We start from the raw sequence: 23,272 nt of genomic DNA on the forward strand, positions 1-23,272 counted from the left end.
GGCAACCCCCTCATCATAGAGAGTGCAAACAGTATTGCCACTGATAAACAAATAGACCACCCATGTCCACAGCCAGGTAATTTAGCAAGGTTGCCTTGTGCCCTGCAGCCAGAACAGCATGTTGTCAGGGATAGAGGAGTGACTGCAGTAACTCAGGGCTGGGAGGAGAGCAAAGGGAGAGGAAGAAAAAGCACAGTTAGAGGTGCTGGAGAACTGGGACCGGTGTGGCAGAAGCAGGGGAAGGAGAGAGATCTGAGAGGGGAGAATACTGGGGAGACAGAGGGCCTGAGTCAGTAAGGAGAGCGAAGCAAAAAAAGGTGTAAATTTGCACCTTGGCAAAACCATGTTGCATTGGAGGGGGAGAAAAATGTAAAATGTGGGGACAGATTTACACTTGGGGTAGGGTCAGTCCTAGATCAACTTTAATGTGTAAAAGTAATGTTATCATGTATTTATGTGCTACATGAAAAAAACAGTCAGTATTCTCCTTATGTGCAAAATAATAAAGTAATTTGCACCCCTTGCATAGTAACATGGTTTGTTCAGGAGCAATGAACGCCTTTCTTTTTTTTTACTTTTTTTAAACTGAACATTTTCATTAGGTTTTGCAAGTTTCAAAAAGGTACATAAATAAAGATGGGTATGGGAAGGATGTTAAGGTACGTGGGAGGGGAAGGAGGAGCACATAGTGGGGAATTGCATACAAATTTGAAAGTACTGAGCTACTTCTGTAGATAGTTACACTTGCATACTTATGTACTCCTTTGCATGCCTTAATGCATCAGGTCCTTTGTCTCTCCAGCTGGCCATTGATAAACACTAATTTTATATCAAGGCCCTGGAAGATTGCATGTTTAAAGAATATGGTTTTGTAGACCCAGACAGGGACACTCCTGATGAACCTTATGAGATTTACAGGAGGTGTCACTGACATGAAAGAGGGGAAAAGATTGTAATTTGTGCCTACACATGAAGTAGGGGAATACTGCTCCTGGCAGGATAGACTGGAAAAAGATGAATTAGGAGTTTACGTGGTGAAACTTTATGTTAAAGCGTTTTGGAATGCTGAAAAAGGGGGACTTTTGGGAAAGGAGATGGTGATCCCTGAGAGTGAGTTCTTTGTTACCAAAAGAAATCAACACCTACCAGGGTACAAACTGTGGTTATTGCCTATAGGGCGTTCTGAAAATAAACAGATGGGAGAAGTGCAGCAGGTACGGGGGACACTTACTTGGTATTGATTGATGGTACAAGTAACCCTGTCTCCCAGGTTGGTGGATGTTGAAGAATCTTCTCCTATAATATGATTCCCAAGTCATTTCCTGCTTTGTTGAAAGTATCCCCCCTCCTCCCAGCCACATGGCAACATTAGCTATTCTGCATGTGTTTGTAAAACCCCACAACCCAAATCCGGTATTCAAAGCTGTTATCTGAAACTGACCAAACAAAGACAAAAAAATGGTGTTGGGACACTTGCTTTTTACTGTTAGACACAAGCAATTCTCAGCTATCTAAGGCTGGGTACACACTACAGAAATTTCCGACTGATATGTCTATAACGATTTTACCAACAACTGAAGTTCCAATCAGCATGCTGATTCATGCACATACACTATACATGTTTTAAATGATTTTTACATGATTTAGCGTCTGGGCTGTGATTTTTGTCTGTCGGAATATTGTCTCAAATGATCGTGACCTCGTACACACTGTACCGATATATGACCTCCCAGCAGCAATATGCTAAATAAATTTAAATAAAAGGGCTGAACCTTTGTGGGCGCACAAAACTTCCACAAACAAATAGGAAATAGGTCATGGGCATTCAACTCCGTTCGCAACTGCACAATTACTAGGATTTATTTTAATATACTGGCCATGATCAATCTTCAGCATGCTCATCGTGATTATTTGCTTTTCTCTATAGTAAGTACACTGCAAGCACAGACCCAGGGGGAACGATGAAGAAAGCATCGGATTTGTTGGACCAAGGAGCGGTTCCAGAGAAGAGACTCTTTTTCACATATGCCACATATAAATCTATTCCTACTCTGCCATTATATTTTAAAATAAATAAACATATAGAGGTATAGGAAAAAACATATGATAATGTTAATATAATAATACAGAATTGAAGAGATGGACACATCCTATCAGTGAATAAATGCTAATTTAATGAGAATATTGATATTTTCACATGTGTTAACAATGCATGTTGTATACACTTCCATACAGGAACACATACATTACATATGGAGCATGTTGTATACACTTCCATACAGGAACACATACATTACATATGGAGCATGTTGTATACACTTCCATACAGGAACACATACATTACATATGGAGCATGTTGTATACACTTCCATACAGGAACACATACATTACATATGGAGCATGTAAAACAGGTTTATTATTGTTTCTCTATTAAAAGAACACTATCATCATAATCTATTTATTTATATCATTCCGCAGCGCTGTACAGAGAACTCATTCACATCAGTCCCTGCCCCATTGGAGCTGACAATCTAATTCCCCTAACATACACACAGAGACTTAGAGAGACTAAGGGCAATTTAATAGCAGGGAATTAACCTACTAGTATGTTTTTTGGTGTGTGGGAGGAAACTGGAGCACCCAGAGGAAACTCACGCAAACACGGGGAGAACATACAAACTCCACACAGATAAGGCCATGGTCGTAAATCGAACTCATGACCCCAATGCTGTGAGGCAGAAGTGCTAACCACCCACTGCTTCAATCGTTAGCTAAGTTTTCCACCAGTCGGATTCCACTCCTTATGATGTCACCAATCTCTGGGCTGAATTCTAAAGATCATTTCTCCAAGGTCTTGACGCCCCCAGTAATCTTTATACATCCATCCCATACACATAATGCAGCATGAAGGGGCTCAGTGAAGGTGGCAGTGAAGGTGTATAAGTGGCTGGTAGGGTCACACAGAGAATAAAAGGACAGCTGTCCAGCCTCATAATCCAGATATATCCTCACTCTATCACAGGGAATATTGCCACGTAACTGGATCTCTTTCTTTTCATGTATCACTGCATACTCTTTATTGTGCCACCTCAAACCCCAGGACTTGTTATTATCGCCAATGCGTGACTGACCTCCTCTCCTGTCTATACTGGGATAACACATCCCTACCCTCCAGCTCACTGATTTACTGACCTCCACTTCCCAGTAATGTCGCCCCGACGAAAAGCTCTCTGTGCTTAATACCTGAGGATGACTCTGAAATCTCTCTGGTCTTTCTCGATAATTCTGCATTCTATGTGACCATGATGTAGATTTCCTGTCGCTTGATATATGTATATTATTAGCAGCTGTGTTTACATTCAGTAATATGTCTGTAGGTTCCTGTACATAGATCCCTCTAATTATACCTCTTATTATATCAGATAATGTGTGTAGTGTCCCTGAGATGACACTCACATCCAGATCTCTTACACTATTGCCCTGGTTATCATGTCTCTCTTTGTCCTCAGTGTCACACAAGTCACCTGTGTCTGGTTCCAGTAAGACAGTCACTGGATCAGACATGTTACACAGCTCCTCAATGTGATGCATCTTCCTGGACAGCTCGTCCTTGTTTATTTCCAGCTGCTGGATCAGATCGGAGACTGAGAGTGAAACGCTCTCTTCCTGCCTGGAGATCTCACTTAGGACTCTCTTCTCTAGGTCTTCCAGCTGTCTCCTGATGTCTCTAAACAGGGCAGTGACTCTCTCTGTTACACCAGCTGCTCTTTCCTGATCTTCTATCATGTGCTCCTGCAGTCTCTGGACTCTTTTCTCAGTCTCCTCTTTCTTTGTGGTCAGTTTCTGCAGAACATTTCTCAGTTTCTCCTTCTTCTTCTCAGAAGCCACATCGAGCATCTCCACCAAGTGTCCTCTATGTTCCCCAATCACACAGCAGTACGCACAGATACAGACAGAGTCATCAGTGCAGTAAAAGTCTAGGATCTTCCTATGGACAGAGCATTTTCTGTTCCACGGGGAAGTGGTGGGATCACATAAGACATGTTCTGCTGACTTGCTGTGTACTCTTAGGTGTTTATCACAGAGAGGAGCTTCATAATGCAGACAGGATTTAGTAGCAGGTACAGGAGAGTCCACACAGTAAATGCAGAAGGTCCCAGTCTCCTCTTGATCTGGCCGAATAGACAGGAAACTCCCCACTATGTTACACAGAGTTATGTTCCTTATCAGTGCAGGACGTTTCTTGAACTCTGCTCTGCATTCAGGACAGGTATAAACTCCAGACCCTTCCTGTGTATCCAGCACACGATCAATACAGACCTGGCAGAAGTTGTGTCCACATCTCAGTGTTACAGGATCTGTATAAATGTTCAGGCAGATGGAACAGTCCAGCTCCTGCCTCAGATCAGCAGACGCCATCGCTGACAGCAGAAGATAGAAATGAAAGTGAAAGTCTCTGACACTCAGATATCAGTGGGTGAGTTCCACATTCACCACTGGGGTGGGAGGGGTATAGTGGGTATGAGTTGAGGTGAGCTTGTCACTCACATTATATCAATAGGCTCATTTATACTATGGGTGACAGCTAATACATAAAAGGCCATCATGCATGAACATGTAAAAACATATACTTATTTGGGTTACAGTAAATGCTATTTAATAAGCTGAAAAGTATTCATTTTAGTTTTGCTTATTATGCCAAAATTACAGTTATTTTGTTTATCCCAATTGTAAAGCGCTACGGAATTTGCTGGCACTATATAAATAATTGATGATGATGATGATTATTACAGTTTTGTTTTTAAAAAAATATTGACAAAGGCTTAAATTACAGTTTATTTAATTCCTGATCACATAGTAAACCATCTCAATTGATTTAACGATGTAAACAAGGAACCTAACACCAGTGTTGTATATTATGTCTTAGTATCTATAATTCTTATACATATACAGTATTTATTAAAATAAGAGAATAAAAGCAATGAGTGCATTTCAAAAATAGGAAAAATAAAATCTAAATCTACAATGCGCTTATATCCGATTAGTAGAACTTTATTAGTAATATATATACTAAAATGTTGTCACATATCACAATAATAATAAATCTCAAAAAGTACTAAATGAGAAAATATATGAAATGAATTAAAAATATTGATCTTATAAATTCAATTCTTCTTTATGATTGGCGCACTAGAATGCTGGCCCGCGCACATGGCTTTCTGGTGTGCTAGTAATCCAGGAGATATGACCAGCACATGGGTCGTGAATAATCAATAACCCCCCCAAGTATAAGCATTAACCCCCCATCAACATAAGCAACCTAATCAGCATAACCATCAACCAACATATCAGCACGCATTGAGAAACAGAGGGGGTGTATTTAGCTCCCTTACACTTGTCAGCCAGTCTCTCTCCTGCTTTGTGAATGGCGGTACTAAGCCACGCCCCCACAGAGTCCGTGCAGAGGAGGTTCAAGTAACTGTGCAGGGACTTCAGGAGCTTCGGCCATCCCTCCCCTTGGCCTGTCCAGGACCAGGTTAGGAGGTATCCAGATTGTGGTTGCACAACTTGTCCGGGTTCCTTTAATACCTGGGCCCATGCACCCTTGGTGGTTACGCCACTGACTAGAATCATCATCTTGTAGTCACCAAGTTCTCAATACCAGGAGAGGCCAGATGCCAGGGGAGGAGAGAGATATAGGAGTCCTAAGGACAGGCAACACCTACAGCTCAAATATCACCTTATTGCTCCAGCTTCTATACAATATATAACTACAGGGGTTCGTTAGACTCTGATTGGCCAGCACTAATCATAATTGGCAAAAGTGGATCCCCTACAGTGATGAGATGGCGGTGGCAGGACACTTAAACAAGGGGTCTAACCTACTGGCAATTCTTCTCTTTCAAAAATGTGTTTATGAATTGTATTGTATTAACCATGTATACATGTATTTGAGGTTGTATTTTTTATCATCGAAATTACATTACCCTTAGTATTAGTATATTGTAATTAAGTAATTGTTTTGAAGTATTGGCAATTTGTAAGAGAGATTCTAAACACAGAGAAATCCCATGTTAATAAGACTACATCTTAAGGACCATCTTAGCACATTCAGTCTAAGGGGAAATGTGTTTGGGGTGTGACATGTTTGGGCTTTCCTACATGTCCCGACCAGCACTCACCTGAGTCTACGTGACGTGTTTCAAAAAATCAATCAAAAACCACCACCTGGTCCGGCTAAAATGATTAAATCCTTCCCTATCTATGCCACACACTAACTACATCTTACCAATTATGCCACCACCAAGGTTTTTTCGTGCAGAGTTGACACTCTTACTTAGGAAGCAATCGGTTCTCCCTTTAAACTAATCTATCACAATTTACTTTAATCAGAGTTATCATAATCCCAAAATGATCTCCCCTGTTTTAACTATGTAGCATTTTGACCAAGCTGTTGCGTGAATTCGTACGGTGGTAGTCGATTTCCGAACATGACAATGCCGACAACGATGACAATGACTTCAAAATGCCGATTACTATAAATACGACATAGATTAAATAGAGACAGTATGGTCGACACTTGTTACAGCTGAGAGGTATAAAATGCGACTGGAAAAAAGGGCGGAAACTCTTTATATCGTCATTTCCATTCATCACAGTCAGATAGCCGGTTTTAAGGTGGCAATGCCACGACCAGCTGTCTGTATCAGGCGGCTGGTCGGCTATAACAAGTGTTGGCCATACTGGGTATCTAAATTATGGTATGTCTTTATTTCATCTATGTCGCATTTATAGCAATCGCCGTTTTCAAGTCGTTGTCGGCATTCTCATGTTCGGGAACACGTACCCCACCCAATTCGTAAGAACACAGAGACCTGAACTTATTAAGTGTAATTTAATATGGAAAATAAATCCACAATGTTTAAGATAACAATTAACAAGTGACATACAAAGATATAATGCAATGGGAGGAGGTGATGAGAGTGGAAGAGAGACGCAGATCTTGTACAGAATTGAGGTATCGAGTTGGGAGATATTAAGAGACAAGTGCGGAGATGTATGTTGGTGCAATTTTTTTTTGTATGTTAGTAGAAGAATTTTATATTGAATTTGTTGAAAAACAGGCAACCAATGTAGAGACTGACAGGTGGCTCAGCAGAAGAAGAAAGATTTGCAAGAAAAATAAATCTAGCCGCTGCGTGCAAAATAGATTCTAGGGGTAAGAGTCTGATTTTGGGAAGTCCAGTAAGGAGTGAATTGCAATAGTCGATGCGGAGATGAAGAGTTCATTGATTAAAGTTTTTGCGGTTTTAGATTAAAGTTTTGTAAGATATGTGCGTATTCTGGAAATGTTTTTTTAGATGTATATAATATGATTTAGATATAGAGTCAATATGGGGAGCAAAGGATAGTTCTGAGTCCCCATCTGTGTTGTCCTGTGTTACTGACTCAATCTTTCAAAAACAGAGTTAATAATATTCCCACCCACCAACAGAACTTACCTACCTGACATTTCTATCTCTGTTGACAACATGAGCATAGATCCCACCCCGCAAGCTCGCTGCCTAGGTGTGATCCTTGACTCACAACTATCCTTTGTTCCCCACATCAACTCTATATCTACATACATTTGAAAAACATTTCCAGAATACATACATATTGTCAGGATTCCCAATAAAAACCACAGAGAGAGCGTAGTGATATGAAGTGGTTTTTATTAACACCGGTTACACGGGATTCAGGTTGCAGTACGGTAGGTTATGGCAGAAATAGTCAAAGAACACAGTGGATAATAGATGCAGAATGCGGTGGTCCGCAGGACTTTACCACAAAGTAGTGGAGATGGCACACAAGGTGCGATGGTCTGCGGGGCAAGGCACTGAAGACTCAGAACAGGTAGCAATAATCTGCAGAGCGTTACCACAGGATAGTGGAGTACACACAGTGGCTGAGATGATCTGCGGATAGATGTGCTGAAAACTCAGAGAAGAGGGAGCAAACAGGAGCCAGGGAACAGGAACAGCAACACAGGTAATGGCAACAGATGATCTGGCAAGAGTTGCTTGGGACAGGTGGCTTATATAGGCCAGAAGCAGGTGTTTAAGCAATAACGAGGCAGGTAAGAGCAGTCTAAGTACCACAGTGGCCCCTTTGGTGGACGGTGGTACTACAGGCACGATACAAATATATACAAAGGTCCAACAAAGTACCTGCAGACAGGAGCTGCAGGATGCAGATCGTGAAACATATCTTACACAAAAAAACTCTAATTCATGCACTCATCATCTCCCACATTAGCTACTTATTCCGTCCTTACTGGTCTTTCCCAAAACAGGCAGGGTTTAGGTGACTAATAATGTGATAAAATATTTTATTTAAAAAAATCATTCCTTATTTTGTCACAGTGTTTATATTTTTATATAACCATATTTTTACTGGCACACTACAGGTCCCAGCGGATCCTGGATGCTAGGGCATGGTGTTACTTGTAGTTCTACAAGTAACAGCATACACAAGCAGATAGTGGCTACCAAGGCTTGCTGGGATCCGTAGGGGATAGTAGGTAACTTAGCCCTGTACTGAACAGGTTGGGGCTGTGATATCACGACAGAGTGACCCCGCTCTGCGTGTTTCCCTGTTGTATGTCACCAGCATGTCATAGCCTAGTGATAGTAGTGGCTTTATCAGAGGGGAAACCCTGTTCGTTAAACTAGTGCTGGTAGCATTTTGGATTATGATCATCAGCACATATTGAGCGCCAGCAACAGATCCATCTCTGAATGTGCCATAATTATGTTAACACTCCCTCACTGTACTTGACCCCTGCCTCCACCTAAATCTAGACTCATGGCAGTAATGTGACGGTTCACGAACACCAGGGAGAGATTTGGAAGACCCCTGACTGTACTCCAAACAAATTAAATGATAAAGATCTCAAACTCAATCAGAAGCCAATTTGGCATGTTTATTAGAAATAGGGTTTGAAATTAAAATGGCTAACTGCTTTTATCATTCTCTATTTTATTTTTTTAAAATAAAAATACAATATATATGATAGCTGCAGGACGTGCACCACACTAGCTCCGACACAGCGTTGCCTCAAAATACAGTTTTTGAGGCATAAACACTCAAGCCTGACCACAAAATCGTGGAAAATAAGAAAATATAAACCCTATACGGGTCACTTCAGCCCTCTGACCTCGCTGGGCAGATTTAAACACCGCGACTGAGCTGCGGCCTGTCTTCCCGCCAACCTAGCAGGGAAGGAGCGAATACCCCTGGCTTTCTGCCCTGAGACATTCTGGGCTTCCCAGCCTCAAATGAAAAAACTGACCCACCACAGCGGAGACTGGAGCGGAGACAACAGCTTAACATAACACTCAGCCAGCTGCAGCCACTCGGTCAGACCCGACGCTGCCAGCAGAGATACTGCTTGAACTGAAGCCCATCACTATCAACCGCGGCTTAGGGTGACTGCCCCCGCGAATTGGCCCTGGAGAGCCTGCTCCCATGACCCTAGATGAAGCAACTTACCTGCAGTGAGTTTTCCGGTGTTCTGTGTTCGGCAGAACGGCCCAGCGCTGTCCTCCTATCTCCTCCCTGTGACTCTCTGCATCTGCTGTGCTGGGATCTCCTCCTGGCCAGAAATTGATAGATCCTGCTTGACTGGATCATCTTTGTTCACCTGAACCCTTCAGTGAACAGTGAGTACACCCCTTTGTTTTCTTTTCCCAAGTGGCTCACCTCCTCGTCTGCTCAGGTCAGCAATTCAATTGAACAGATCAGATCGATCACGAACTCAGTGTGGTACTCTGCTGCCACCCAGTGGTTACTTACAGAAATCACATCTTCTGTATATTATATTTCCTGCTACATTATCAGCACCTATAACTTAGTGATGTTCTGAGCAACACTTTTATAACCCAGTAGCGAGAAATTCGATGTAAATTCTCAATGTGCCTGTGAGCCTGAGGGGTCAAGATGATTTAACCGGAATGCTTCAACCATCTCTACATACATGACCAGAGTCCCTTCTTCTTTTTCTACCCCTCCAACTTTATTTTAAAAAAAATTTTTTTTTTTCATTTATTTTTCTCCTCATGTGAGATCTGAGAGGAACAGGATATACATAAAAGAAAAACAGCAGAGTTTAAAATCTTGAAAAGAACTCGCATTCATAATGACATCTAAAAACAGGAAGCACGCTGGAGGAAATACAGCTCCTATATTCACACCCGCTTCTAAGAAGGTCTCAACCTCCTCACCGCCATCTGATCAATCTCGCTCTTCGAGTCCCACCTCTCAGCTGGACAAGGGCATAGATCCCACAGTTCAGGCAGCTATAACTAATCTAGCGCATGACATTAAACTTACTTTCCAGCAGGAACTTAAGAAAGCAATTGTTGAATTCAAATCAGAAATTGCAGCTCTCGGCACTAGAACGGACAGTCTTCAATCAAAGACGGATGATATGTGTCGAGCTCAAACGTCCTTTGAGAGAGAACTAGCGCTGCTTCGCTCTGAGGTGGACTCGGTGAAAGAGAAACAAGAAGACCAAGAGAATAGATCTCGGCGAAATAATTTGAGGATCCGTCACGTGTCAGAGTCGGTTGTTACCTCTTCCATACCTGACTTCCTCTCCAGCCTCTTCAAACATTTGCTTCCAGATCTTCTAGACAGCGACATTCTGTTGGATCGTGCACATCGAGCTCTCAGAGCTAAACCAACTGCTGATCAAAGGCCGCTAGACATCATTGTACGTCTTCATTATTACCAAACGAAAGAAAAAATACTTAACGCAGTTAGGTCCAAAGATACGATCAACTTTCAAGATATGCAACTTCAGATATTTCAAGATCTGGCTCCATCCACTATCCAGAAACGCAGAGATTTACAGCCTGTGACTCGAATACTCTGTCAACACAACTTCAGATATAGATGGGGATTTCCATTCTAGCTACAAGTGTTTGGAGGGAACTCTATCCTATATGCCAAATCCTTATCTCAAGGGCAAGAAATCCTTGCTAAACTCAAGATTCTTCCAGATCCCACCACTTCTGCAACACGTAGTAATCCCTCAAGATCTGATTCAGCACCTCCTCCTGACTGGACAACGGTGGAACGACGGCCTGCAAGATCTCCCGCGGCTCCAGACTGACCGTGAACTTTTGAAGGCCTCTAAGAGGATCCATTCTCCTTCACTTGGGACTCAGGTTCTCACACACTGATTACCATGTGTCCTCCTATGTTACACGAACACTGTTGTTTTCTTTCTTTTCTTTTGCACCAAGTTATCTATAGCTTATAGATCATTTCCCCTTATGGGACTTAGAATTCAGGGGCATAACAGTATTGTTGGTACCCTGACTTGGCACCATCAGTTAGTAATGTCGTTGTCATTGTTACAGATTTGATTTTACATCATAGATTGTGTTGTTTTTTGTTTGTTTCTCTCCCTTTTAATCCTTCCTTTATTTTCCTAAATTTTCGCTCTCCAATTTAAATTTTTTACCGCCCCTCCCCTCTGGTCAATTACTCACTACAATAATGTTCTAGCTACACCAGCCAACTGAGCTGGACAGTCTTTCACGGCCCCTCATATGGCCAACTAATACCTCACTAAATTTACCACCCCCCACAAGCACCCTTACTAGTATTGCAATGTATTTTTTTCATTGTGTTATTTCTATGATAGCCCTATCAGGGGCTTTCCTCTCTGAGGGTTATGGCCTATTTAGGCCTCTTTCTTCTCATCTCTCCTCTCTTCTTTCTCTTACCTGTGGCTTCTTTCCTTGCTCCCCTTCCCTCTCTCAAATTACCAAGTGGACTGATGCTTATTTCTGTTCCCAATTGTTTATGTTCTAAAAAATTTCTTGCTGATATTACGTAGGATTCACACCCATCTCACAGGACAGTATACTCGTCTACAAAGTAAGCTTTATACTCAAACGTTTTTTGCCTCTGCGGATTGCAAGAAACGTGGAGTAGCTATTCTAATACACAACAGAGTTCCCTTCCTCCTAACCAAATCATATTCTGATCCAGAGGGACGTTACTTGATTCTAATAGGAACACTCCGTTCTGAGCAAGTCACACTTATCTCTCTTTATGCACCAAATCAGGGCCAAAGCTCCTTTTACACAGATGTGTTTAATCGCATTGGGCGCCTTGCACAGGGTCATATAATCCTCGCTGGAGATTTTAACACCATTTTACACCCAACACTGGACAGGTCCTCTGGTTCTTCCAGCCAAAAATCTCCTCCCACTCCCTCAAAAGACTCTCAGTCCTTATTAACATGTATTCGCAATTTAGCGCTACATGACACCTGGCGCCTGAAAAACGCTGATGCAAAAGACTTTACACATTACTCTGCCCCAGACGGTAGTTACTCCCGCATAGACATGATATTTGTCTCTCATCCCCTCACCCAAACAATATTAGACGCAGGAATCTCCCCGCTTACCTGGACAGACCACGCCGGAGTACATATCGCTCTTGATTTAATAAAATTAGCTCCACGTTCTCGTCGTTGGCGTCTTGACGACTCCATCCTGTTGGCCCAATCGACTCATCAAGAAATTAAGGACGCAATCAAAGAATATTTTGAATTAAATACCTCAGAGGAAATAGCCCCAGGCATTATATGGGAAGCCCATAAGGCTACCATTCGAGGTAGATTGATAAGTAAAACGTCGGCAGCTAGAAAATTAGCATCTCAAGAAATTCTCTCCCTTGAGACCAAACTAACCTCCCTTCTTGATCAACATAAACTTCACCCATCCACTACATTACTCACACAAATTTCTGCAGTAAGAGGTCAGTTAAATACAATTCTTTCTCGTAGAGCAGCAAATACTCTCAAAAAATTAAATCAGCAATATTGCGAAAAGGCTGACAAAGCCGACTCTATGCTCGCTAACAAACTGCGGCAGAAAAAATCTCGAGGACAGATTACAAAACTCAAAAAATCTCCTAACTCGCAGCCTATGTATGACCCGGTGCAAATCGCTCAAGAATTCCACGATTATTACAAAGCTTTATACAATCTCCCCGAGACCTCAGCCTCTGTCGAATCTCTTGATACAGAAATTACATGTCGAATCTCTTGATACAGAAATTACATCTTTTCTGTCATCTCTCTCACTACCACATCTCTCAGACACGGATATCGCTTTTTTGAACGCGGATATCACCCAGATAGAAACAATTTCAGCGATAAAAATGATGAAATCATCATCGGCCACTGGCCCCGATGGATTCACGGCATCTCTTTTAGACGGCCTGTTGGCTTTATATCAGTCTCCCAGAGCAACGGTAGTGGCCAACGGAGTCGCCTCTTCCCCATTTTCAATTTCTAATGGAACGCAGCAGGGATGCCCACTTTCCCCTTTAATCTTTGCCCTGTTAATTGAACCATTAGCAGCAAAAATCCGATCTAACGGGGCGATACACGGAGTTAAAGCAGGGAAATCCGAACATAAAATATCATTATATGCTGACGATGTTCTTTTGACTCTCTCGGATCCCGCTGTTTCTCTTCCCCCCCTTCTCGCAGACATCAAAACCTACAGTTACATCTCGGGATACAAAATCAATCCTCAAAAAACAGAAACTCTTGATTTCTATCTTACAGATAGCATGAAATCTTCTCTCACTCAACAATTCCCCTTCAAATGGCACCAAAAAAAGATAAAATATTTAGGCGTCTACATAACTAAACAATATAGTCAGCTTTTCCAAGCTAACTATCCTAAACTACTATCCCAAATTAAATCTGATTTAGAAACCTGGAGTAAAAACCTCATATCTTGGATAGGGCGAATCAATTCAGTCAAAATGAACATTTTGCCCAGGTTATTATATCTTTTTCAAGCCCTTCCCATACGCATCCCCCCTTATGTATTCAAATTTTTGCAACATTATACTTCACAATTCATATGGGGTAGAAAACGTCCAAGAGTTCGGCTCCTTGTCCTACAAAGGTCGACGCAGGAGGGCGGTCTGGGAGTCCCCAATTTTAAAAACTATTTCTTGGCAGCACAACTTGCCCAATGTATTTTATGGAACTCCTCGGGCTCCTCCAGAGTTTGGGTCTCGATCGAAACCGAAAGCTTAGGTATTTCCTCCGCCTCCTCTCTCCTGTGGCTCCCTCGCACTAAAAGTCCTCGGTCCGCTCTTTATCACCCAATTGTATCGCATTCGCTCTCTCTTTGGGACCGAGCAAACTCAAAGTTTAATCTCGCCCCGGCTACTAGTCCAATTGTTCCTCTTTTTGATAACCCAGATTTTCCACCGGGTCGTATAGTTTCGTCCTTTGAATTTTGGAAAAGGAACGATGTTTACCATCTTAATAATATCACTACAGACGCTTCATTTCCCTCATTCGAAGACATAAAAACCAAATTCAATATTCCCAACACTTTTTTTTTTCAATACCTGCAACTAAGAAATTTTCATTCCACCCCTAAATCATCTTTAAGAATCAGGCCGTTGACCTCATTGGAGTCACTTTTCCTCCGGCGATCTTCTACCAATGGCCTTATATCTCGGCTATATGGAGAGCTGAGAGTCCCTGACTCAGACACCCAAGATTCCCATGAGCGAGCCTGGGAAGAGGATCTGGGGGGTCCCTTGGATGGGGAAGATTGGGATGAAATAAAAGCCAACACGGCCTCTAGTTCAATCTGTGTGAAGCTGAAAGAAAATGCCTATAAGCTTCTTTATCGATGGTACTTGGTCCCGACCAGATTACAAAAAATCTTTCCGGACTCATCTAGCTCATGTTGGAGAGGATGTTCGTCGGAAGGGTCCTTCCTCCATATTTGGTGGCAATGCCCCAAGCTTGCCCCATTCTGGTTGGAACTACGGAACTTTGCGTCTCAGATTCTACAGATTGACATCCCGGTCTCTCCCAGATTTTTCCTTCTCCCACTTGGGATTCCATCCGCAACTAAACATCAAACAAAAATGTTCTGCCACATAGTTTCTGCAGCACTGTGTCAGATTGCCACTAATTGGAAACAGCCCTCCGCGCCTACTATGCAGACAATTATTAATAGAGTTTGGCACTCATACAAAATGGAGTTTATGACATGCATACTGCGCAATACCTCTAAATCATTCAACAAAGTCTGGGAGCCGTGGATGTCATTTTTTCAAATCCAAATTCCTTTTGCTCTATGACTCCTCTAAAACATTCCACTTGATATCCCCCCTCAACCTGCTACCATCCCCCGCCCCCCCCCCCCCCCCCACTTCTCTTCTACCTCTTGCTTTGCTTTCTTTTTCTTTTCTTCTTTTGGCGGCCTGCCACACCGCCTCCTAATCTATCTTGCCCACTTTTCTGACTATCCTCTCTTTTCTGTCTCTTCTTTCTTCTATTCTTATAGTTAAAACTTGGTCAATATCAAAACTCTTTTTATTATGATATACAATGATTGTATTAGTCCCTGAACATGCATAACCTGATTGTAACAGATGTTGTCTTGGACTGATGCTCATTATTGACCTTCTCAAAAATAAAACTTTAAAAATAAAATAAAATAAAAATACAATATATATCAATTCAAGAAATACAGTGTTAACTCTGCAGTGTTTCAGGCAATAAAGTTTATAAAAATATCAGAAAATGCTTTATTTTACATTCACATACACGTGTAGTGTTATCACACACATTGTGTTACTTGGCATTACTATATGATTACACACATTGTCTAATAAAAGTATCACAGCTGCCATTACCTCTTAGATACACGTGGCTGTAATCAGTAACCATTTATACTGTGGGAGTAAGAGTACACGGAGCCCACACTCATCCGCATCATTCTGCCTACAGCATTGGGCACTAATGGTGCTATGAGCTTATGCACATATTCATTTCTGCAGGTTACATTCACTTATCCTGTATATAGTGACACCATCCAGCACAGTGTACATGATATCCCCACTGCTATATGTACAACGTTACCACTTATAGCATTGAGTAAGTTTTCTTACTTAAGTTTTGTGGCCAAAACCATGTTACAATGCAAGGGGTGTTAATTAGTATATTATTTTGCACACAAGTTAAATACTGGCTGTTTTGTCATGAAGCACATAAATATCAACTTTAGATTTCAATGTACAAATGTGCGCTACATGAAAAAACAGCCAGTATTTAACTTATGTGCAAAATAATGAACTAATTTGCACCCCTTGCATTGCAACATGGTTTTGTCCCAAAGTTAAGAAAACTTACTCAATTTCTTGCCTAAGTTCCTTAATGAATCAGGCCCTGTATGTTCTCCCCGTGTTTGCATGGGTTTCCTCTGGGCGCTCCGGTTTCCTCCCACACTCCAAAAACATACTAGTAGGTTAATTGGCTGCTATCAAATTGACCCTAGTCTGTGTGTCTGTCTGTGTGTGTATGTTAGGGAATTTAGACTGTAAGCTCTATTGGGGCAGGAACTGATGTAACATAGTAACATAGTTGATGAGGTTGAAAAAAGACACCAGTCCATCAAGTTCAACCTATTTTGGATCTCCTGCGATCCTGCACTTATATTTGAAATTAATCCAGAGTAGGCAACCGCCCATCTGTTTCAATTTTGAAAATCCCCCCAGACTCAATATTGCAATCCAATTTTTACCCTATATCCACTACTATCCTTTATTTTAAATTAACGGTCGTATCCCTGGATACACCTTTCCGCTAAAAATTTGTCTAACCCTTTCTTAAACATATCTATTGAATCTGCCATCACAACCTTCCCTGGCAATGAATTCCATATCTTGACTGCCCTTACTGTAAAGAACCCCTTCCTTTGCTGGTTGTGAAATTTCCTCTCCTCTAACCTTAGGGGATGACCACGTGTCCTGTGTATGGTCCTTGGGGTAAAAAGTTCCCATGAAAGCTCTCTGTATTGACCCCTAATGTATTTGTACATAGTAATCATATCTCCCCTTAGACGCCTCTTTTCTAAAGTAAACATGCCTAAACTGGCTAACCTTTCCTCATAACTTAATGACTCCATACCCTTTATCAATTTTGTCGCCCTTCTCTGAACCCTTTCTAGTTCCAAATTATCTTTTTTATAGAGTGGTGCCCAGAACTGTACTGCATATTCAAGATGAGGTCTTACCAATGATTTATACAGTGGCAAAATTACACTGTCTTCCCTTGCATCTATGCCCCTTTTTATGCATGCCAATACTTTGTTTGCCCTTGCAGCTGCTGCTTGACATTGAGCACTATTGCTAAGTCTACTGTCTACGAGCACTCCCAAATCCTTTTCCATTATAGATTCTCCCAAATTAATTCCATTTAATTTATAGATTGCGTTCTTGTTTTTGATCCCTAAATGCATAACCTTACATTTATCTGTGTTAAACCTCATATTCCATTTAGCCGCCCAATCCTCCAGTTTATTTAAGTCCCTCTGTAGAGAAGCTACATCTTGCTCTGATTTTATTACCTTACAGAGTTTAGTGTCATCTGCAAAAATAGAAACTTTACTCTCTAAACCATCACCAAGGTCATTAATAAATATATTAAAAAGGAGTGGTCCCAGCACGGAACCTTGAGGAACTCCACTTAAGACCTTTGACCAATTAGAAAATGTTCCATTTATCACAACTCTCTGTTCCCTATTCTCTAACCAGTTTTCGATCCAAGTACAAATTTTGATTTCTAGACCCAGTTCCCTTATTTTGTAAACCAACCTCTTGTGTGGCACTGTATCAAAGGCCTTTGCAAAATCTAAGTAGACCACATCTACTGTCCTGCCCTGGTCTAAGTTCCCACTAACTTCCTCGTAGAAACTAATTAGATTAGTTTGACATGACCTATCCCTCACAAATCCATGTTGATTCCCACTAATAATTTTATTGCGTACCAAGTAATCCTGAATACTGTCCCTTAAAATACCTTCCAGTAGTTTCCCCACTATTGATGTCAGGCTTACAGGTCTATAATTCTCTGGTTGTGATCTCGTCCCCTTTTTAAACAACGGCACCACATCTGCTATTCGCCAATCCCTTGGTACTGAGCCTGATGAGATTGAATCTCTGAAAATTAAGAATAGCGGTCTAGCTATTTCCGAGTTTAATTCCATAAGGACCCTTGGGTGTATGCCATCTGGACCTGGAGCTTTATTTATCTTAATATTCTTCAGTCGCCTTTGGACTTCTTCCTCTGACAACCAAGTATTAATTAATGGCATGGTTTAATTTCCATTTTTATGTATTACTCCTGCCATTTGTTCCTCTCTGGTAAATACTGAAGAAAAGAACGTGTTTAATATCTCTGCTTTTTCCTTAGTATCATTTATCAATTCACCCATCTCACTTCTTAGTGGTCCTATATTATCTTTTTTAATCCTTTTGCCATTTATATACTTAAAAAACTTTTTGGGGTTTGTCTTACTTTCTTTTGCAACGTGCCTTTCATTTTCTAATTTAGCCAATCTAATTTCCTTTTTGCATGTTTTATTACATTCCTTGTACCTATGGAAGGACTCCTCTGACCCTTCAGACTTAAACAATTTAAATGCACGCTTCTTCCTTTGCATTTCTTCCCTTACCTTTTTATTTAGCCACATTGGTTTAGACTTAATTCTTTTACATTTATTTCCTATAGGAATGAACTTATACGTGTATGTTTCCAACAACATTTTAAAGACAGCCCACATTTCTTCCGTATTTTTTCCTTCAAAGGCTTTGTCCCAGTCTATGCTCTTTATAGACTCCTTTAGCATATTAAAATTTGCCTTTTTAAAGTTTAAAGTCCTAGTTGATCCCTTATACTGTTGTTTCTGGAAACTAATTTCAAATGAGACCATATTATGATCACTGTTTCCCAAGTGCTCCTTTACTTGAATATTTGATATTACGTCTACATTGTTTGTTATTACTAGGTCCAGTATAGTCCGGTTCCTAGTTGGTTCCTCAACTAATTGGGACATGTAATGGTCTTTTAGCGTGCTCAGAAACCTATTTCCCCTACCTGTACCGCAGGTCTCAGTACTCCAATCAATGTCCGGATAATTAAAATCCCCCATAATTAAAATTTGACCTAGTTGTGTAGCCTTTTCAATTTGCTGTAGAAGTTGGGCTTCCTCAATGTGAGTGAGTTCTCTGTACAGCACTGCAGAATTTGTGACGCTATATAAATAAATGATGATGATGATTATAGAGCACTCTGGTAACTGGACATCCTGCATTTTCCTGCGCATCTCAAAGTTTCTCAAAGAGTATGTTCAGAAAAACTGGCAAGGGTCCCTGGGGTTATGTATGGAGAGAGAAGGGTGGGCTCCATACATAAGGCCCAGTCTGGGTCTTCTGATCTCCCAGTCTCACAGCAGACTGATTAAGGGTTGCCCCTGAAATGTTCTGATAGAAAGCTGCTATGCAGTTTCCTCTGTCTCTCAGACCTCGGGAGGGGGTTGGATGTCTCCCAAGAGACACTGCAAACTGTGACTAGTAACTCTTGTATATTTTGTGTGCATGTGGGATACAAGGTCCCTCACTTGAGAGAGGGTGTTCCAGTATTTAGTTAGTGCCAGATAGGCAAGGATTTTGTTTGTTTGTTTATTTTAAACTGGAAAATAAAATTGGCTGCAGCTAGTTAAACCAAAACAATTGTCTGGTGTGATATCCTTGGCTGAAGTGTATGAAGTGCAGCCGTCTACCCCAGAAGACAGTAAGCCCAATACGATGTAAGGAAAATATATCTATAATGAAAGTTTCTAACCCACTGCTTAATTCTATTGTCTAAATGTTCCACCAATCAGTTTCTCGGCCCTGTGATGTCACCAATCTCTGGACAGATTTTTAAAGATCATTTCTCCCATCTCATGTCTCCTCCAGATATCATTAGACATCCGTCCCATAGACCTAACACAGCATGAAGGGGCTCAGTGAAGGTGGCAGTGAAGGTGTGTAAGTGTCTGATAGGGTCACACAGAGAATAAAAGGACATCTGTCCAGCCTCATAATCTAGACATATCCTCACTCTATCACAGGGAATATTGTCAGGTAACTGGATCAGTCTACTGTTATGTCTCACTGAATACATATCACCAGTCCTATCTAAACCCCAGGAATTGTTATTATCTCCAATGACTGCCTGATCTCCTCTCCTGGCTATACTGGGATAACACATCCCAACCCTCCAGCTCACTGATTTATTGACATCCACTTCCCAGTAATATCGTCCTGAGGAAAAGCTTCCGTTGCTCAATACAAGAGGTTTATCCTGAAATCTCTCTGGTGTTACTGGATGATTTTGATTTAGTGACCTGGATGCAGTTTTCATGTCACTTGATATATGTATATAATTACCAGCTGTGTTGATATCTAGTAATATGTTTGTAGATCTCTCCACAAATATCCCTGTATTTATATCTGCTATTATATCAGATAAGGTGTGTAATGTCCCTGAGATGACACTTACATCCAGATCTCCTGCACCATGGACCTGGATATCATGCCTCTCTCTGTCCTCAGTATCACACATGTCACCTGTGTCTGGTTCTTGTAAGACAGTCACTGGATCGGACATGTTACACAGCTCCTCAATGTGACGCATCTTCCTGGACAGCTCGTCCGTCTTTATTTCCAGCTGCTGAATCAGATGGGAGACTGAGAGTGAAACACTCTCTTCCTGCCTGGAGATCTCACTCAGGACTCTCTTCTCTAGGTCATTCAGCTGTCTCCTGATGTCTCCAAACAGGGCAGTGACTGTCTCTGTTACACCAGCTGCTTTTTTCTGATCTTCTCTTCTGCGCTCCTGCAGACTCTGGATTCTTCTCTCAGTCTCCTCTCTCTTTGTGGTCAGTATCTCCAGAACATTTCTCAGTTTCTCCTTCTTCTTCTCAGAAGCCACATCCAGCATCTTCACCTCATGTCCTCTATGTTCCCCAATCAGACTGCAGTACGCACAGATACAGACAGAGTCCTCATTGCAGTAAAACTCCAGGATCTTCCTATGGACGGAGCATTTTCTGTTCCCCGGAGTAGTGGTGGGATCAGATAAGACATGTTCTGCTGACTTGCTGTGTACGCTCAGGTGTTTATCACACAGAGAAGCTTCACAATGCAGACAGGATTTAGCAGCAGGTACAGGAGAGTCCACACAGTAAGTGCAGAAAATCCCAGTCTGTTTCTGATCTGGCTCAGTAGACTGCAAACTTCCCACTATGTTACACAGAGTTATGTTACTCTGCAGTGCAGGACGTTTCTTGTACTCCGCTCTGCATTCAGGACAGGAATAAACTCCAGACCCCTCCTTTGTATCCAGCACATGATCTATACAGTCCCGGCAGAAGTTGTGTCCACATCTCAGTGTTACAGGATCTGTATAAATATTCAGGCAGATGGAACAGTCCAGCTCCTGTCTCAGATCAGCAGACGCCATCGCTGAGAGCAGAAGGGAGAAATGAAAGTGACACTCAGATATCAGTGGGTGTGTTACAGATTCTCCACACAGGCGGAGGCCGAGCTTGTCACTCAGATTATATCTACAGACTCAGTTATACTATGGGTCACAGCTAATCAGGTATTAGGCAACTTTAGGCAGGTGGAGGGGGGGCACCATTGTGGCCGAATAAAAACACTAATAATGTCTCATTATGACACATTATTAGTTAACTTAATGCGAGTGATGCAAATGCCCGCTACTTATCAATTCTGCAGACAGTCAGGTCTGCATTTCAGTGTTGCTACAGTGCAGCACCCCATTTCAGTGTGTGTCCCTGGCCAGCCCCCGGCTCCTCTCACTGGCAGTGTTGTGACATCACGACGCTGTCAGTGAGAGGAACTGAGAGAAGAGAAAGAAAAAAAAAAAAGAGATCAATTGAACATTATGTCCCCCTAGGACATAATCTTCACTTGAAACAAATCTTGTTAATACAAATGAAGTATATGTCATAAGTGTAAACATAATCATACTGCATACTCCTAAACAGGTAACTGCTCTGTAATATGCAGAAGCAGAGTGTATCATGCATTTCTGCCGAACCGATCTCTCCACATGACTTCTGCAAGATATTTTGTAAGCAAATCGCAAAGAACAGCCCTTTTCTTCTTGATACGAGTCTTCAATTTATTCCATTAAGACTCTATATGTTGCGTGTGGACACCAGCTGGAGAAACAAATCTAAACTTTGGATCACTGCGATTGACAAGTTCATGACTCAAATTTAGAGTCCGGTTGAATATTGTTGTAGGCAGTCCAGAAGAGAAGCGAGAGAAGAAGAGGAGGTAAGTACAGGCTACAGAAAGAATAGAGAGAAAGCTACAAAAAAAGGTGAGGGAAGAAAGCTACAGAAAATGGGGGTGGCTACAGAAAACGAGGGGGGAGGCTGGAAATATTGGGGAGATGTGGTGGGATAAAATAGGAGGGGGGATGGGGTACGCTTAGAAATCTCCATGAATTACAGCCTATGGGGCCCTATTTATTAAGCCATAAACCATGCGAAAATGTCTTTTTCCACAAGGTTTAGGCATTTTTAAGTAACCTAGGTACCTAACAAAAGCTTAACGCAGGAGGTATCATAGATATCTCCAGTAATAGGCAAAGTTTCTATTTAAACCGCAGTCCCCATAATTTACAATGAGGACTGCAGTCTGGGGCAACTTAACAAGCAAAAATCCTAACTTTTGGGAGCTTGATCCTGATGGCATTGGGCGTTCTACCCTATGGGGAGAGCATTGTGGTAGAGGGATCTTCAGATCACTTACTGCAGCCTTCCTGCTCTCCCCTCCGCTTACTGTAGCAAAAAGGCTTTGTGCATGTGCATACTTCTACAGAATACATTAACACATACAAATAAATATAGAACAATATAAGAAAGAATGAAGAAGCTGGCTAGGATGCCCAGGGCAAGGGTGTAGTGAGAGCTAAGCCAGTGGGCAGGGTGGCGTGTGAGAGCTAAGCCAGTGGGCAGGGTGGCGTGTGAGAGCTAAGCCAGTGGGCAGGGTGGCGTGTGAGCTAAGCCAGTGGGCAGGGTGGCGTGTGACAGCTAAGCCAGTGGGCAGGGTGGCGTGTGACAGCTAAGCCAGTGGGCAGGGTGGCGTGTGACAGCTAAGCCAGTGGGCAGGGTGGCGTGTGACAGCTAAGCCAGTGGGCAGGGTGGCGTGTGAGAGCTAAGCCAGTGGGCAGGGTGGCGTGTGAGAGCTAAGCCAGTGGGCAGGGTGGCGTGTGAGCTAAGCCAGTGGGCAGGGTGGCGTGTGACAGCTAAGCCAGTGGGCAGGGTGGCGTGTGAGTAAAGGTGATGTTATGCAGGTTGCA

The 23,272-nt window shown here is 42.0% G+C and overlaps 3 protein-coding genes across 4 annotated transcripts in view; all 3 read right to left on the minus strand.

Moving 5' to 3' along the window:
• Positions 1-1,349: 1,349 nt before the first annotated feature.
• The window catches only part of LOC142107373 (E3 ubiquitin/ISG15 ligase TRIM25-like), a 77,578-nt gene continuing 55,655 nt past the window's right edge, over positions 1,350-23,272 (minus strand). Inside the window, exon 4 of one of the 2 annotated variants that reach the window (XR_012679953.1) lies at positions 1,350-1,436. The gene's annotated coding sequence lies outside the window, so the exon portion shown is untranslated. The remainder of the gene's footprint in view (positions 1,437-23,272) is intronic. The other variant, XR_012679954.1, reaches the window with a different exon arrangement.
• Positions 2,323-4,618, minus strand: LOC142107370 (E3 ubiquitin-protein ligase TRIM39-like). Its single transcript, XM_075190772.1, has one exon. It carries the CDS (start codon positions 4,417-4,419, stop codon positions 2,839-2,841), a length of 1,581 nt encoding a protein of 526 aa, XP_075046873.1. The 5' UTR covers positions 4,420-4,618; the 3' UTR covers positions 2,323-2,838.
• On the minus strand, positions 19,083-21,531 carry LOC142107371 (E3 ubiquitin-protein ligase TRIM11-like). The gene has a single exon (XM_075190773.1). The coding sequence runs from the start codon at positions 21,395-21,397 to the stop codon at positions 19,820-19,822; it is 1,578 nt and encodes a 525-aa protein (XP_075046874.1). The 5' UTR covers positions 21,398-21,531; the 3' UTR covers positions 19,083-19,819.

This window comes from Mixophyes fleayi, chromosome 11 (assembly GCF_038048845.1).
Source record: "Mixophyes fleayi isolate aMixFle1 chromosome 11, aMixFle1.hap1, whole genome shotgun sequence".
Lineage (NCBI taxonomy): Eukaryota > Metazoa > Chordata > Amphibia > Anura > Limnodynastidae > Mixophyes > Mixophyes fleayi.

What these genes read in the sequence shown, in the direction of transcription:
- LOC142107370 (XM_075190772.1), bottom strand. Translation starts at nt 4,419, where the DNA reads ATGGCGTCTGCTGATCTGAGGCAGGAGCTGGACTGTTCCATCTGCCTG.
- LOC142107371 (XM_075190773.1), bottom strand. Translation starts at nt 21,397, where the DNA reads ATGGCGTCTGCTGATCTGAGACAGGAGCTGGACTGTTCCATCTGCCTG.